The sequence below is a fragment of the Canis lupus genome, chromosome 26, assembly GCF_011100685.1.
Source record: "Canis lupus familiaris isolate Mischka breed German Shepherd chromosome 26, alternate assembly UU_Cfam_GSD_1.0, whole genome shotgun sequence".
Lineage (NCBI taxonomy): Eukaryota > Metazoa > Chordata > Mammalia > Carnivora > Canidae > Canis > Canis lupus.
The window spans coordinates 10,024,439-10,039,662 of NC_049247.1; the positions used below are offsets into that span (position 1 = coordinate 10,024,439).

Genomic DNA, 15,224 nt, shown 5'->3' on the forward strand with positions numbered 1-15,224 from the left:
CGTTTTTCCATGTGCACCGAGCACAGCTAGTCAGACCACCCCCTAGGCTCGATTCTCGTAAGTAAAAACTCTTTAGTGATGAATTTTCCCTCAAGTAGTGTCGCACCCTCACGCTGGAGCCAGCTTTCACCTGGCTCGGGATCCACCTGAGATCCTGAGAATCCCTTGGTGCGGCACTAACAACGCAGCCAGAGTGTCTCTCAGGGCCTGCAAGTCAGGCCAGCTCTGCCGACCTGACCCTGCCTGGACCGCGCCGCTGCCAGCACAGGGCTCAGGAAGGCCCGGCCGGCACCTACGCGAGGCCCGTGGCTGCGGCCTAGAGGTCCGCGCGGCCCGCCCCCCGCGCCCGCCAGTTCCGCGCCTGCCCCCTCAGCACCCCTCCTGGACCTTCGCCCCGGCCTCAGCAGCCCTCGACGCGTCCCGCCGACAACAGGCTGGCCCCAGACACTCACCGTAAATGGGCCGGAGGCGCCTGTCGTTAGGGTCCTGCACATGGCCCCGCGTCGCCATGATGACAAGCGCAGAACCGCAATGCGCACGCGCGGGGCAGGCCCTCGGGAAGGGGCTGTTAAAGGGCCAGCGCTGATCTCGCTCTTCTATCGCGATAGTCGCGGAGCTGCGACTGGACGCCCCGCGCGGAGAGGGAATTCCCCGGGACCCCCGACCCCTACCCGCACCGCAGTGGCTTCTCGGATAGGAAACTTTCCTCCTTTGGCCTGATGGAATCGACCTGGGTGGAACAGACGGCTGTTGGTATTGAAATCCCTTCCGAATCACGTACTGGTGGGTAGTGAGGAAAGGAGGGGAGAAACTCGTTCAAAACTGGGGCTCGGCTGCTCCTGCTTGTCGTATTTATCCTCAGTGTCCAAGGAGGACCAGCCAGACTTGTCTTTGACTAACTGTTGAGGAACCAGAAACTCCTCTGGGAGATTGACCCAAGGGACAATAAGGAAAGGGGGGCTGATCAGGGGTGCCTGACTCGCCCAATAGGGAGAGCATGCGACTCTTGATCTTGGGCTTGATAAGTTCAAGCCCCTGGTAGGACACAGCTTACTTTAAAAATGGGGGGGGGGGGGTGCCCCTGGGTGGCTCAGTCGGTGAAGCGTCTGCCTTCGACTGAGGTCATAATCCCGGGGTCCTGGATTCAAGCCCCAACCCGGCTCCCTGCGCAGGGGGGAGCCTGCTTCTCTCTTTCCCTCTGCCTGCTGCTCTCCCTGCTTGTGCGCTCTCTCTCTGTCAAATAAATAAATAAAATCTTAAAAAAAAAAAAAAAAAGGGAAGGGGGTTGTGGAATGCTGATCAACAGTAAAAATCTGCCTGAAATGTTCAGGATCCCTTCACCCCTCATCTGGCGTTTAGCCAGCTAAAAAGCATCCTAGATTAGTAGTAATCCAGTCAGTTTGTCAATTATACATCAGTAAAGCTGGAGGGAAAAAGTAATTCAATGCATAGAATACATAGTTATTGAATACCAATTATGTGCCCTGCTTTGTTTTAGGCCCGAAGGCTACATCAATAGAGTTTTCATGGAGCTTTACTTGTGATGGGAGAGACAAAGAAAATAGCAAATGAGGTGGTGATAAACGATTCTGGGAAAAGTAAAACAGGGACAGGGGAGTGGAGGAGGGAGGCAATTGTATATGCATAATGTGGTCAGGGAAAGCCTAGTTGAAAAAGTGACAGTTGTCAAAGACTTGGAGTAGGAGGAGGAGGGAGCCATTAGGTGTGCTAGGCTCAGTAGAGTCATAACCTAAGGTAAGGCCACACTAGTCACTATGATTCAAACTCAGGTCTTTCTGAGAACCAGGGTGATCCTGTGCACTACAGTGTCTCCAAGTGTCAGCTATGACCAGATAGGGTTGACACCTTCTACTGATGTTCCTTCCCTCTCCCCTTCTGAGCTTTTTAGCATCCAAGAAAATGATTCTCCAACTTTAGTGCTCATCAGAATCCCTTGGGGAACTTGATAAACATTAGTTTCCTGGATTCTACTGCCAGAGATGCTAATTCAAACAAAGAACCGCTCTTTGAAAAATAGTAATTAGAAGCACCTGGATGGCTCAGTCAGCGAACCATCTGCCTGCCTTCAGCTCAGGTCATGATCCCAAGGTCCTCGGATCAAGCCCCAAATCAGGCTCCCTGCTCAGCAACGAGTCTGCTTCTCCCTCTCCCCCTGCCTCTCGCCTTGGCTTGTGTTGTCTCTTGTTCACTTTCTCTCTCAAATAAATAAATAAAATCATTTTTTAAAAAAATACTAATTAGGGCAGCCCGGGTGGCTCAGCGGTTTAGCGCCGCCTTCAGCCCAGGGCGTGATCTTGGAGGCCCAAGATCGAGTCCCATGTCGGGCTCCCTGCAAAGAGCCTGCTTCTCCCTCTGCCTCTCTCTCTCTCTTTCTCTCTCTCTCTCTGTCTCTAATAAATAATTAAATAAAATCTTTAAAAAAATACTAATTAAAGGATCTAGATCAATAGTTTTTATTTACTTTTTTTTTAAGATTTTATTTTTAAGTAATCTCTACAGCCAACATGGGGTTTGAACTTAGAATCCTGAGATCAAGAATTGCATGCTCAAAAAAAAAAGAACCTCATGCTCTACCAACTAAAACAGCCAGGAACCCCTCAAAAGTCTTTGGTATCTACCATAACAGCAAGCTAACAACTGCTATTAAAATTTAAATATAAAAAAAATAATAAAATTTAAATATACATGCCTACAAAAAAATAGTGGTAATAGTAATAATAATAATAATAATAGCGTGCGTTTACTGAGCACTTATGTGCCAGAGACTGCTAAATAAGCTCTTTTACATACATCTTTTCATTTTGCTCTTATAAACTTGTGGAATAGATACCATTTCAATCCTCATTTTAAAATGAGAATTTTGAAGTATAGATATATTAGGTAATTTGCCCAAGATCACACAGTAAATCTGTGGTAGAATGTGTGGTAGTCTCACTCCCAAATCCACACTCTGGAATTATTGACAAGTTTCCAAAAAGTTAAATATAGAAAAGGAAAAATAACTTCTCAGTTGAGAAACCTGGTAAGAACCTCCTTAACTAAGTGATCAAAGTTAATATTACTGGTGATAATTCATGTTCATGCCATGTACCCCAATATGAGATGATAAGAAAGGAACTTCCATAGTATTTTTCCAGAAAACCCATAAACCCAGAGTACTCATGAGGAAAACATTAAACAAATCCAATTTGAGTGATATTCTATAAAATGTCTGACCAGTACTCTTCAAAACTCTCAAGGCATGAAAGATGCTCAGCAGTTTAGTGCCGCCTTCGGCCCAGGACATGATCCTGGGGACCTGAGATCAAGTCCCACGTCGGGCTCCCTGCATGGAGCCTGCTTCTCCCTCTGCCTGTGTCTCTGCCCCTCTCTCTCTGTGTCTCTCAAGAATAAATAAATAAGGAGGAGGGCGGGGGGTGGGGGTGAATGGGTGACGGGCACTGAGGGGGGCACTTGACGGGATGAGCACTGGGTGTTATTCTGTATGTTGGTAAATTGAACACCAATAAAAAATAAATTTATTATAAAAATATATATATAACAGAAAAAAAGAGTAAATAAAATATTTTTTTAAAAAAAGATATGGAAACAGAGAAACTGTCACAGACCAAAGGAGACATGCGAACTAAAGTAATGTAGTATCTTGGTTGGGATCCTAGAACAGAGAAAGGGCTTCATGGAAAAACAGCGGAAATTCAAATAAAATGGAGTTTAGTTAATAGTGTTGTACTAATGTTGGCCTTTTGGTTCTGATAAATGTACACTGGTGATGTAAGATGTTAACATTCAAGAAAACTGGATGAGAGGCTCCTGGGCGGTTCAGTCCATTAAACATCCCACTCTTGGTTTCAGCCAGGGGATGATCTCAGAGTGGTGAGATTGAGCCCTGTGTCAGGCTCCAAACTCAGCACAGAGTCTACTTGAGATTCTTGAGATTCTCTCCCACTTCTCCCCCTCTCCTCAGCTCCCCTCCTCAAGTGTGCATGCTCTCTCTCTCTCTCTCTATCTCACTCTCTCTCTCTGAATTACATAAATAAAATCTTTAAAAAAAAAAAAAAAAAAGGTGGGACACCTGGATGGCTCGGTGGCTGAGCGTCTGTCTGCCTTAGGCTCAGGTTGTGATGTTCCGGGATTGAGTCCCACATCAGACACCCTGCAGGGATCCTGCTTCTCTCTCTGCCTATGTCTCTGCCTCTCTCTCTCTTGTTTCTCATGAATGAATAAATAAAATATTTAAAAATAAAAAAAATTTAAAAGGGAAAGAAAACAGTGAGAAGTATATGTAAATTTTACCCTCTTCAACTTTTCTATAAATCTAAAATTACTCCAAAATAAAAGATTTTTTTCCCTTTTTAAGTAATCTCTATGCCCAACATGGTACTGGAATTTACAACCCTGAGATCAAGTGTCACATGCTTTACTAACTGAACCAACCAGCTGCCCCACAAAATGAAAGATTTTTATGACTATTTTTTTTGAAAGATTTTGTTTATTCATGAGAGACACAGAGAGAGAGGGGCATAGACACAGGCAGAGGGAGAGGCAGGCTCCCTATGGGGATCCCACTGTGGGACTCGATCCCGGGTCTCCAGGATCACACCCTAGGCTGAAGGTGGCGCTAAACCACTGGGCCACCAGGGCTGCCCAAAATGAAAGATTTTTAAATGCATCATTTTTAATTATTGGGAAGAGCTATTTTTTAAAAAAGTAGAAACTCTCAGCTGAATTCTGTCCCAAGGCTAGCTAAAAGAGAAAATTCAGTAGTGAGTGCATGGAGAAATTCTTACAGAGAATGGAAAGCTCTCCAACAAAGATAGAATCTGTGATCCTCATGGGAAATCATTCCTAAGGCTGAGGAGGTTTTAAAATAACCCAGATAGGGGATCCCTGGGTGGCTCAGAGGTTTAGCGCCTGCCTTTGGCAGGGGGCGTGATCCTGGAGTCCCGGGATCAAGTCCCGCGTGGGGCTCCCTGCATGGAGCCTGCTTCTCCCCCTCTGCCTGTGTCTCTGCCTCTCTCTCTCTCTCTATGTCTATCATGAATAAATAAAAAATTAAAAAATAAATAAATAAAAATAAAATAACCCAGATAGGGGTGCCTGGCTGTTTCAGTCAGTGCACAGTGCAACTCTTGATCTCTGGATTATAAATTCAAGCCCAATGTTGAGTGTAGAGATTACTTAAAAATAAAAATCTTTGGGATACCTGGATGGCTCAGTCAGTTGGGCATCTGAGTCTTGGTTTCAGCTCAGGTTGTAATCCTGGGATCATGGGATCCGGCTCCATGTTGGGCTCCACACTCAGCTTGGAGTCTCCTTGAGATTCTCTCTTCCTCTCCCTCTGCCCCTCCCCCCACTTTCTCTCTCATTCTCTCTAAATAAATAAATAAATAAAATCTTTTTAAAAATTAAAATCTTTTAAAAGTAAACAAAATATTACTGATAGAGAGGCATTTCAGGGAAATGGTTTTCTTCTAGGGCAGTGGTTCTCAAAGTGTGGTCCTTAGCAACATAAGCATCATGTGGAAACTTGTGAGAAATGGAAAGTTTTAGGCACTGATGCAGACCTGCTGAATCAGAAACTCTAGGAGTAGGGCCTAGCAATCTGTATTGTTAGAAATTGATTCTCTGGTGATTTAGACTCTGACAAAACTTGGATTCTTTGACTATTTTTTTTAAGATATATTTATTTGAGAAAGAGTACAGAGAGAAGGGGCAGAGGGAGAGAGAGAATCTCAAACAGATTCTATGTCAAGCTCAGAGCGCGATGTGGGGCTGTTTCACAATGCTGAGATCATGACCTGAGCTGAAATCAAGAGTTGGATGCTTAAGTGACTAAGCCGCCACCCCTGGACTCTTTGACTTTAGATCAGAGGTAGGCAAACTGACCTGTAGGCCAAATCTAGCTTTCTACCTGTTTTTGTATAACCTTAAGCTAAGAATGATTTTTTATCTTTTTTAATGGTGGGCAAAAAAAATTTAAATAAAAATGGTATTTCATGACATGTGAAAATTATATAAATTCAAAGGTCAGTGTCCATAAATAAAATTGTATGTAACACAGCTACACCTATTTATTTATGCATTGTCTACAGCTGCTTTGGTGCTACAAAGGGAGCATTGAATAGTTAGAACAGAGACCCAGCAGTGGCCCACAAGGCTAAAACACTTACTGTATGGTCCTTTACAAAAAAAGTTTGTCAACTCCTGCTCTAGTAGAAATGCCAGGTAAAGGATAGAATGTTGGGTAAAATACAATGCAATATTTGGAAGTACTTACACTAAAATGATATTCACTATTTGTCTGATATAAACATTTAACCAGATATCCTGTATTTTTATTTGCTAAATCTGGCAGCCCTATCCTAGTGGGGAGAATTTCATGCTCCCCAAATTCTGCTAAACAGCAAGAATAAAGGACAAGAGTCTAGGTAAACTGACCCCAGGATTATTCTGAGATGATTTGCCAAGTATGATCGGCTAAGGTTGAGCTTTGAGATGAGGGAGGAGGGCTGGGGCTCATCTTTGGCACAAATGAAAGAGCTGGTGACTCACCTGTATTTTCAGAATTTCCCAGAATGGAAAAATACAGCACCTTCAAGTAGGGGCACCTATGAGGCTCCTGGCCAGGACCATGGTTACTCAGATCATTCTCAGGTTACCTTTGTTGGCCTGGCCCCAGAAGAATACTGACAGGCTCAGCACTGTTCCCTGAACTTGGCAAAGCCTGAGCATTGTGGACCTCCTCACACAGGCCTCTAGATCCTTGAGTCACTGTTGTTGGTAGAGTATATTTCCCTTCTCCCCAAAAACCTTGTTGGCATCCAAGTGAGATGAATTGGCCTTTCTCTTTTCCCATTCCTATCCCTTGTCCTCAGCACGTAAGGCTGAAGCAGTGACCTGGCTCTGGGTCTGTCCTTACCTGCTCCTGGGAGGCAGCCTCCACACCCTTTGGCAAACCTGAGTCATTTCAGGTGACAAAGGAGATGACCTCAAAGGAGCCAAAAGCCCATTCTGCTTGCTGTACAATTTGGAACTCCATTTTTAGAGCTGACATTAACGGGAAATACTTGGCATACAGCAGGTGCTCATTCAATGGTAGTTTCCATTTCTTTGACTTAGAACAAGTTACACCCTTCATTCTTCTCCTTTTTGGTGGCAGATTCGTTCTGGTGAAAAACTCACTCAAGGGCAGTGAGGTTTATGGGTACATTGTGCCTGAATAGCTGGGTAATGTGGGAAGGGGGGCCACATTACTTGGATGTACTGGTTATATCTCCACCCAATGACTTTTCTAGGTTTTTTTGGTTTTCTTTTCCATCTTGATGGATATGTTGTTGTTGGGGTTTTTTTAAGTTTATTTGTTTATTTATTTATTTTAGTAATCCCTACATCCAACGTGGGACTCGAACTCACAACCCTGAGATCAGGGGACACATGCTCTTCTGACTAAGCCAGCCAGATGCTCCTCTGATGGATAGGTTTCAGTACCTAACCCTAACCCTTCACAGAATTGATATATTTCACAGTTGATTTCCTGCACTTTGACAATAGAATAAACAGCTTGATTTCTGGCTCTAAAAGTGATATATTTCACAGTTGATTTCCTGCACTTTGACAATAGAATAAACAGCTTGATTTCTGGCTCTAAAATCAAACAGACTTGGGTCCAAACACTTAGCATAGAGAAGGCTGAAAGTACAAAGAAAGGCACAGAACTAAAGGTAAATAGAGTTCAAGGCAAAGAAACACAGAACTGGGAGATAAGAGTTTGAAGAATCAGGGTCATGGTCTTGGTTTAGCCAGTAATTCCCAGTATGAACCTGGGCCTCACACATTTTTCTCATCAGAGATCTAGCTCTTGGCTGTCCACCCGGGCACATCCACTTCTGTCCACCAGGTGGCACACAAATGCCAAATTGCCCAGGCTACTTCCCAAATTCAGAAGGGATAGATCTTACTATAATTATTTTTACTTTTCTTTCTTTCTTTCTTTCTTTCTTTCTTTCTTTCTTTCTTTCTTTCTTTCTTTCTTTCTTTCTTTCTTTCTTTCTTTCTTTCTCCCTTTCTTTCTTTTCTTTTCTTTTCTTTTTTTTTTTTTTTGTAAGCCTATGCCCAACATGGGGCTTGAACTCATGACCCTAATGTGGAGGCCGAGAAAAATTAAGGCCATCCCACCTAAAGTTTAGCATTAGCACAAGTACAGCCATCTTAGGCCCCTGTGATAAGAGCTGAACTTTACAGGAAAAACTGCAGAATGTCCTCGGCAGGGAATCCCATATCAGAAAGACAACAGAGCTCAGAATTGCCCTTGGCAGAGAATCCTATATCAGAAAGACTACAGAGGCCACCCCGTGGTAGAAAGTCCCATATTAGGGCAGCCCCCGTGGCGCAGTGGTTTGGCACCGCCTGCAGCCTGGGGTGTGATCCTGGAGACTCGAGTCCCACATCGGGCTCCCTGCATAGAGCCTACTTCTCCCTCTGCCTGTGTCTCTACCTCTCTCTCTCTGTCTTTTGGGAATAAATAAAATCTTTAAAAAGATAAATAAAATAAAAGTACTTTGAGTTCTCCTAGTGTTTTTATGGTTTCACTTTTAACATTTTAATCTTTGATTGATTTAGAATTTATTTCAGTGTGAATAATGAAGTAGAGTTCCAATTTGATCTTTCCCAGTTCCTCCAAACCTCATTTATTGAATAATCCATCTTTTTCACAAAGCACATGCCACCTTTATCATACAGTAAATTTTCATATGCACTTGTGTCTAGTCATGAAACAGTTTACAAGCTCCTTTCAAGGGCAGATCGAAGCTGGGGTCACAAATCAAGAATTTGCCAAACTAGGTGGATTTGATGTTCTGAGTCTGGACTTTCTCTATACTGCCTCTGAACTGCTGAACTCAGAGCCCTGTCTGCCGCATTTGGCTGATAGTATGCCAAAAAGTTGGATCCCAATTTAAAATAAAGGAGTCTTTTGAAATAACTCAATCCGAGAAAGATAATTATCATATGGTTTCACTCATATGTGGAATATAAGAAATAATGAATGGGATTATAAGGGAAAGGAGGGAAGCTGAGTGGGGAAAAATTAGAAAGGAAGACAAAAACCATGAGACTCCTGACTCGGGAACAAAGAGTTGCAGAAGGGGAGGAGTGAGGGATGAGGTCACTGGATGATGGGTGTTAAGGAGGGCATAGGATGTGATGAGCACTAGGTGTTATACTATATGTTGGCAAATTGAATTTAAATAAAAATGTATAAATAAGTAAATGAAGGAGTCTCTGGGAAGTAGTGCTACTGTTTGGTCAATTTTCTGGTAAGATAAAGTATAAGAGATTAAAACCAGTCAGGAAATTCATTTGCAAACTGATTCTAAACTTTGTATACAAATACAAATGATCTAAAATAGCCAAAATAAAGATTTTAAAAAAAGAAGAACACAGGAGGGAGATTTACATTACCAGATTTCAAGCCTATCTTAAAGCTACCGTCATTAAGATAGTGTGGTATTGGTTTGAGATAGACAAATAGATTAGTAGTAGAACAGCATCCAGTTAATAGATTCCTACTGGTTGGCCACTGGATTTATGACAAAGGCTCAAGTGCAATTTAAAAGAAAAGAATCTTCCCCTTAGTAAATGGAGCAATAGGATATCAAAAAACAAGACAGAAAAGCTCTTTATTCCCTACCTCACACCATACACAAATATGAATTCAAAATTGATCATAGACCTAAATGTAAAAGATAAAACAATAAGACTTCTAGAAGAAAACATTAAAAAAAAATCTTTGTGGTGAGGTAGGCAAAGGTTTCTTAAACAGGCATAAGTATCATTAGTCATAATAGGTAATTATTCTCTTCAACATTTATTGAATGCCTACCGTGTGCCCCACCCTATAATAGGTTCCAGCCATGCCCATGGAAAAAATGTCAGCCTGGTCTTCCAGGAACTGGTCCAGTGTAATGGGACAGGACAGGTGCCTACTTGAGACAACAATATGGTAGCTTTCTAGGGCTCCTAGAGTAATCACAGGAAGGAATAGGGGCCAGAGAGGCGCCTTACCCAGAGTTCTGGGAAGGTTTCTTGGAGTGTGTGAAATCAAACCAACCCCCGAAGGATGAGGGACATCAGACAGGTTGTAGCAGAAATGGTGTTTAAGAAGTCCTGGTGGACACAGGGGTGGGTAGGTAAAATAAGATATTCAGTCTGGTGGGGAGCAGGTGGATGGGACTAGATAATAGTTTCAAGAATATGTCTGGATTGTTAATTTTTCTTGAATTGATAATTTAAGCCAGAGGGTTCTCTAATTTCATTGAGCACAAGAATCATCCACAGACTTTTGAAATGAATATTCTGGGACCCCACCACAGAAATTTGTATCCAGTAAGTAGGAAGTGGGCCTGGGCACCTGCATTTTTTACAAACATTTTCCCTGCCCCCAAAGATGTTAATCCTTCCAGCCCTCAAACCATTCCTTGAAAAATACTATTTAAGCATTAGTGTTTTCCCCTCTAGGAAATGAGAAGTACTTTCCTAGGCAGCATGGGGGTGAAAGAACAGAGAGATTTCCTGGAAAAGCAGACCACAATGCAAGTGATCCTAAGAGTGTCTCCCCTCAACACCAGAAGGGCACTGTGCGAGGATCTGAGGGATGAGGAAGCCATCAGGCAAACGGAGCAGCAGCTCCTGAGAATTCTGCCTAGTAACCAGGCACTCTGGAAAATTTCCCAGCATGCTCTGAGGACCCACGTCCAATCTCCATTCTCCTTATGTATGAACAAATTCAGATGTCAGTTGAGTTTTCTAGCCCCCTGCTTCAGAATTGACAAAGTAAACAGATTGGGACCTGGCATCTTGATTAGGAAACTGGTTTCTTTTTTCTTTTTAAAGATTTACTTATTTATTCATGAGAGACCCACAGAGAAAGGCAGACATAGGCAGAGGGAGAAGCAGGCTCCATGCATTTTATTCAGATTTATTCGATCCCAGAACCCCAGGATCATGACCTGAGCCAAAGGCAGACATTCAACCCCTGAGCCACCCAGGCATCCCATGAATGTTATGTTTAATCAAAAACAAGAATAAAAAAAAAAAAAAAAAAGAATATCCAGGAGCACCTGGGTGGCTTAGTCAGTTAAGCATCTGACTCTTGATCTCAGCTCAGGTCTTGATCTCAGGGTCGAGAGTTCAGGCCACACCTTGGGCTCCATGCTGGGTGTGGAGCCTACTTAAAAACAAACCAAAAAAAAACCTAAAAAACAAAAAGCAATAATATTCATACTTGGCCAAGATAGAAACAAACCAACTGTACATCAACAATGAATGAGCTAATAAATTATAATATACTGTAAGTAATATACTCTATACTAATTGTCATATACTGTAACTAATAAAATATGGAATACTATACAACAATGAAAACACACTCTAAGGCTACGTGCAAGAACATGGGTAAATATAACAATCAAAATATTGCATGAAAGAAGTCAGACAAAAAAAGAGTATATACAGGATCATTTTACTTACATCACATTTAAGAACAAGCAAAAACTAGTCATAAATAGTAGAAGTCAGAAAACTAGTTACCCTGTGGAAGTTGATAAATAGGAGTGGAGCCTAAAGGAACTTTCTGGTGCTAGAAATCTATTTCTTTTCTTTTATTTTTTTTATGATTTATTTATTTAGGGGGGCAGAGGAGGGGCAGAGGGAGAGACAGTCTTAAGCAGGCTCCATACTGAGCATGGAGCCCAACATGGGGCTGGATCTCATGATCCTGGGATCACAACCTGAGCCAAAACCAAGAGTCAGATGCTCATCCTACTGTGCCACCCAGGCGCCCCCTTGAAATCTATTTCTTGACCTGGGTGATAGCACGATGAGTGTACACATACGGAAAAATTCATCATGCAAACTCTACTCCCAGATGTAACTTCTCCTAGCAAAATGAAAATGTATATCCACAGAAAAACTAGTATGCAAATGTTCACAGCAGGATTATTCATAATAGAGAAAAGTGGAAACAGCCCTTTATTAGTTTGTTAGAGCTGCCATAACAAAGTACCACAAACTGATCAGCTTAAACAGCAGAAATGGCTGTTCTCACAGTTCTGGAGGCTGGAAGTCTGATATCAAGGTATCAAGTGAACTGGTTTCCTCCAAGGCCTCTCTCTCCTTGGCTTGTAATTGGCTGTCTTCTCCCTGTAACTTGACATGGTCTTCTCTCTGTACATTTGGATCCTAATTTCTTCTTGTTCTTAAGACACTAATCACTGGCTTAGAGCCTACCCTTCTGACGTCATTTTATTCAATTACATCTTTAAAAACCCTGTCTCCAAATACAATCATTCTGAGTACTGGGAATTAGAACTTCAACACAGGAACTTTTGAAGGACACAGATCAGCCCTTAACAAACTCAAATGACCATCAACTGATAAACAGAAAAAGGGATCCCTGGGTGGTGCAGCGGTTTGGCGCCTGCCTTTGGCCCAGGGCGCGATCCTGGAGACTCGGGATCAAATCCCACGTCGGGCTCCCGGTGCATGGAGCCTGCTTCTCCCTCTGCCTGTGTCTCTGCCTCTCTCTTTCTCTCTCTGTGACTATCATGAATAAATAAATAAAATCTTAAAAAAAAAACAGAAAAATAAAATGTGATATATCAATTATAATGGAATATCATTCAGCTGTAAAAAGGAATAAAGCACTGATCCATGTTACAACATGGATGGATTTTGAAAACATCATGCTAGGGGCACCTGGGTGTCTCAGTTGACTAAGCATCTGCCTTAGGCTCAGGTTATGATCACAGTGACCACAGAGTCCTGGGATCAAGCCCTGCACTGGGCTCCCTGCTCCGTGGAGAGTCTGCTTCTCCCTCTCCCCCTTGCTCATGCTCTCTCTTGCTATCTCTTTTTCTCTTTCAAACAAATAATAAATAAAATCTTTTTAAAAAATCATGCTGGGCACCTGGGTAGCTCAGTTGGTTAAGCATCTGACTTTTTTTTTTTTTAAGATTTATTTATTCATTCAGAGAGAGAAAGAGAGAGAGAGGCAGGCAGAGACACAGGCAGAGGGAGAAGCAGGCCCCATGCAGGGAGCCCGATGCGGGACTCATCCTGGGTCTCCGGAATCACTCCCTGGGCTGCAGGCGGCGCTAAACCGCTGCGCCACTGGGGCTGCCCAAGCATCTGCCTTTGAGTCAGGTCATGATCTTGGGGTCCTCAGATCAAGCCCCAAGTTGGGCTCTCTGCTCAGTGGGGTGTCTGCTTCTCCTTCTCACTTTCCCTCTGTGCTTTCCACCCTCCCCCATCTCTCTCTCAGATAAATAAACAAAAAAATCATGCTAAGTTAAAGACGCCAGTCACAAAAGTGTACATATTATGTAATTACATTGATGTGAAATGTCCAGAACAGGCAAATCCAAGGAGACACAAACTAGATTAGGGGTGTCCTGGTCAGAAGTGGAAATAAAGGAGAAATAGGGAGTGACTATTCATAATCTCCAGAGTTTGTTTTGGGATAGCAAAAATATTCTAGAATTAAAGGGTGCCTGGCTCGCTCCATCAGAAGAACATCTGACTCTTGATCTGAGGGTTGTGAGTTCAAGTCCCACACTGGGTTTGGAGCCTACTTAAAAAAAGATAAAGGGGTGCCTGGGTGGCTCAGCCAGTTAAGCATATGCCTTTGGCTCAGGTCATGATCCTAGGGTGCTAGGATCAAGCTCTGTGTTGGCTTCCTTGCTTAGCATGGAGCCAGCTTCTCCTCTCTTCCCCCTGCTTGTGCTCCCTTCTTAAATACATAAATAAAATCTAAATAAAATGAGTTTATTTTTTAAGATTTTATTTATTTATTCATGAGGGACACACACAGAGAGAGGCAGAGACACAGGCAGAGGGAGAAGCAGGCTCCATGCAGGGAGCCGGACGTGGGACTCGATCCCACGACTCCAGGATCATGCCCTGGGCTGAAGGCAGGCGCTAAACTGCTGAGCCACCCAGGGATCCCTAAAAAAAAATGTTTTTTAAATAAAATATTTTTAAAGATATATTCTAGAATTACATTGTGGTGATGACTGCACAATTTTGTGAATAAGCTTAAAGCCATAAAACACGCCAGCGGAGCGGAAGTCACTCTGTGAGGCAGTGGCGACGGCGGCAGCGAGAGAATGAACCACAAGTTCGATGCATTGAAAGATGATGACAGTGGGGACCATGATCAGAATGAAGAAAACAGCACACAGAAAGATGGTGAGAAGGAAAAAACCGAACGAGACAAAGGTCAGGGCAGCAGTAAGAGGAAGGCTGTTGTCCCTGGGCCAGCAGCGCATCCCCTGCAGTACAACTATACTTTCTGGTTCTCCAGAACCCCCGGCCGTCCCACCAGCTCACAGAGCTATGAACAGAGTATCAAACAGATCGGCACCTTTGCCTCTGTGGAGCAGTTCTGGAGGTTTTATAGCCACATGGTACGTCCCGGGGACCTGACAGGCCACAGTGACTTCCATCTCTTCAAAGAAGGAATTAAGCCCATTTGGGGGATGATGCACATAAAAATGGTGGCAAGTGGATTATTCGACTGCGGAAGGGCTTGGCATCCCGTTGCTGGGAGAATCTCATCCTGGCCATGTTGGGGGAACAGTTCATGGTTGAGGAGGAGATCTGTGGGGCTGTGGTCTCTGTCCAGTTTGAGGAGGACATTATTTCAATATGGAATAAGACTGCCAGTGACCAAGCAACCACAGCCCGCATCCGGGATACCCTTCGGCGAGTGCTTAACCTACCTCCCAACACCATTATGGAGTACAAAACCCACACCGACAGCATCGAAATGCCAGGCAGGCTGGGCCCCCCAAAGGCTCCTTTTTCAAAACCTCTGGAAGCCGCGGTTGAATGTGCCATGACCCTCTCCCTCTCTGGATGGTACCATCGTTGAAGCTGGCATCATTGGAGTCTCTTGTTCTGTTGGCGTGCTACCTGGAAGATGCTTCTGTCCTGGACAAGAGGAATTGGAAGAGCATTTTATGTTTTTTGTTGTTTTTTTTAAAGATTTTATTTATTATTTATTCATGAGAGAGAGAGAGAGAGAGAGAGAGGCAGAGACACAGGCAGAAGGAGAAGCAGGCTCCATGCAGGGAGCCCGACGTGGGACTCAATCCCGGGACTCCAGGATTGCGCCCTGGGCCAAAGGCAGGTGCCAAACCGCTGAG

General features: G+C 43.5%; 1 protein-coding gene and 1 pseudogene across 1 annotated transcript in view; one reads left to right on the top strand and one right to left on the bottom strand.

Annotated features, from left to right (window-relative positions):
* The window catches only part of NAA25 (N-alpha-acetyltransferase 25, NatB auxiliary subunit), a 78,620-nt gene extending 78,029 nt beyond the window's left edge, over positions 1–591 (bottom strand). The window contains exon 1 of the mRNA XM_038575133.1: positions 453–591. Within this exon, the coding sequence (XP_038431061.1) occupies positions 453–510 (58 nt within the window). The 5' untranslated portion in view covers positions 511–591. The remainder of the gene's footprint in view (positions 1–452) is intronic.
* Positions 592–14,140: 13,549 nt separating this feature from the next.
* LOC477483 lies at positions 14,141–15,085 on the top strand (annotated as a pseudogene).
* The last annotated feature ends 139 nt before the right edge of the window (positions 15,086–15,224 follow it).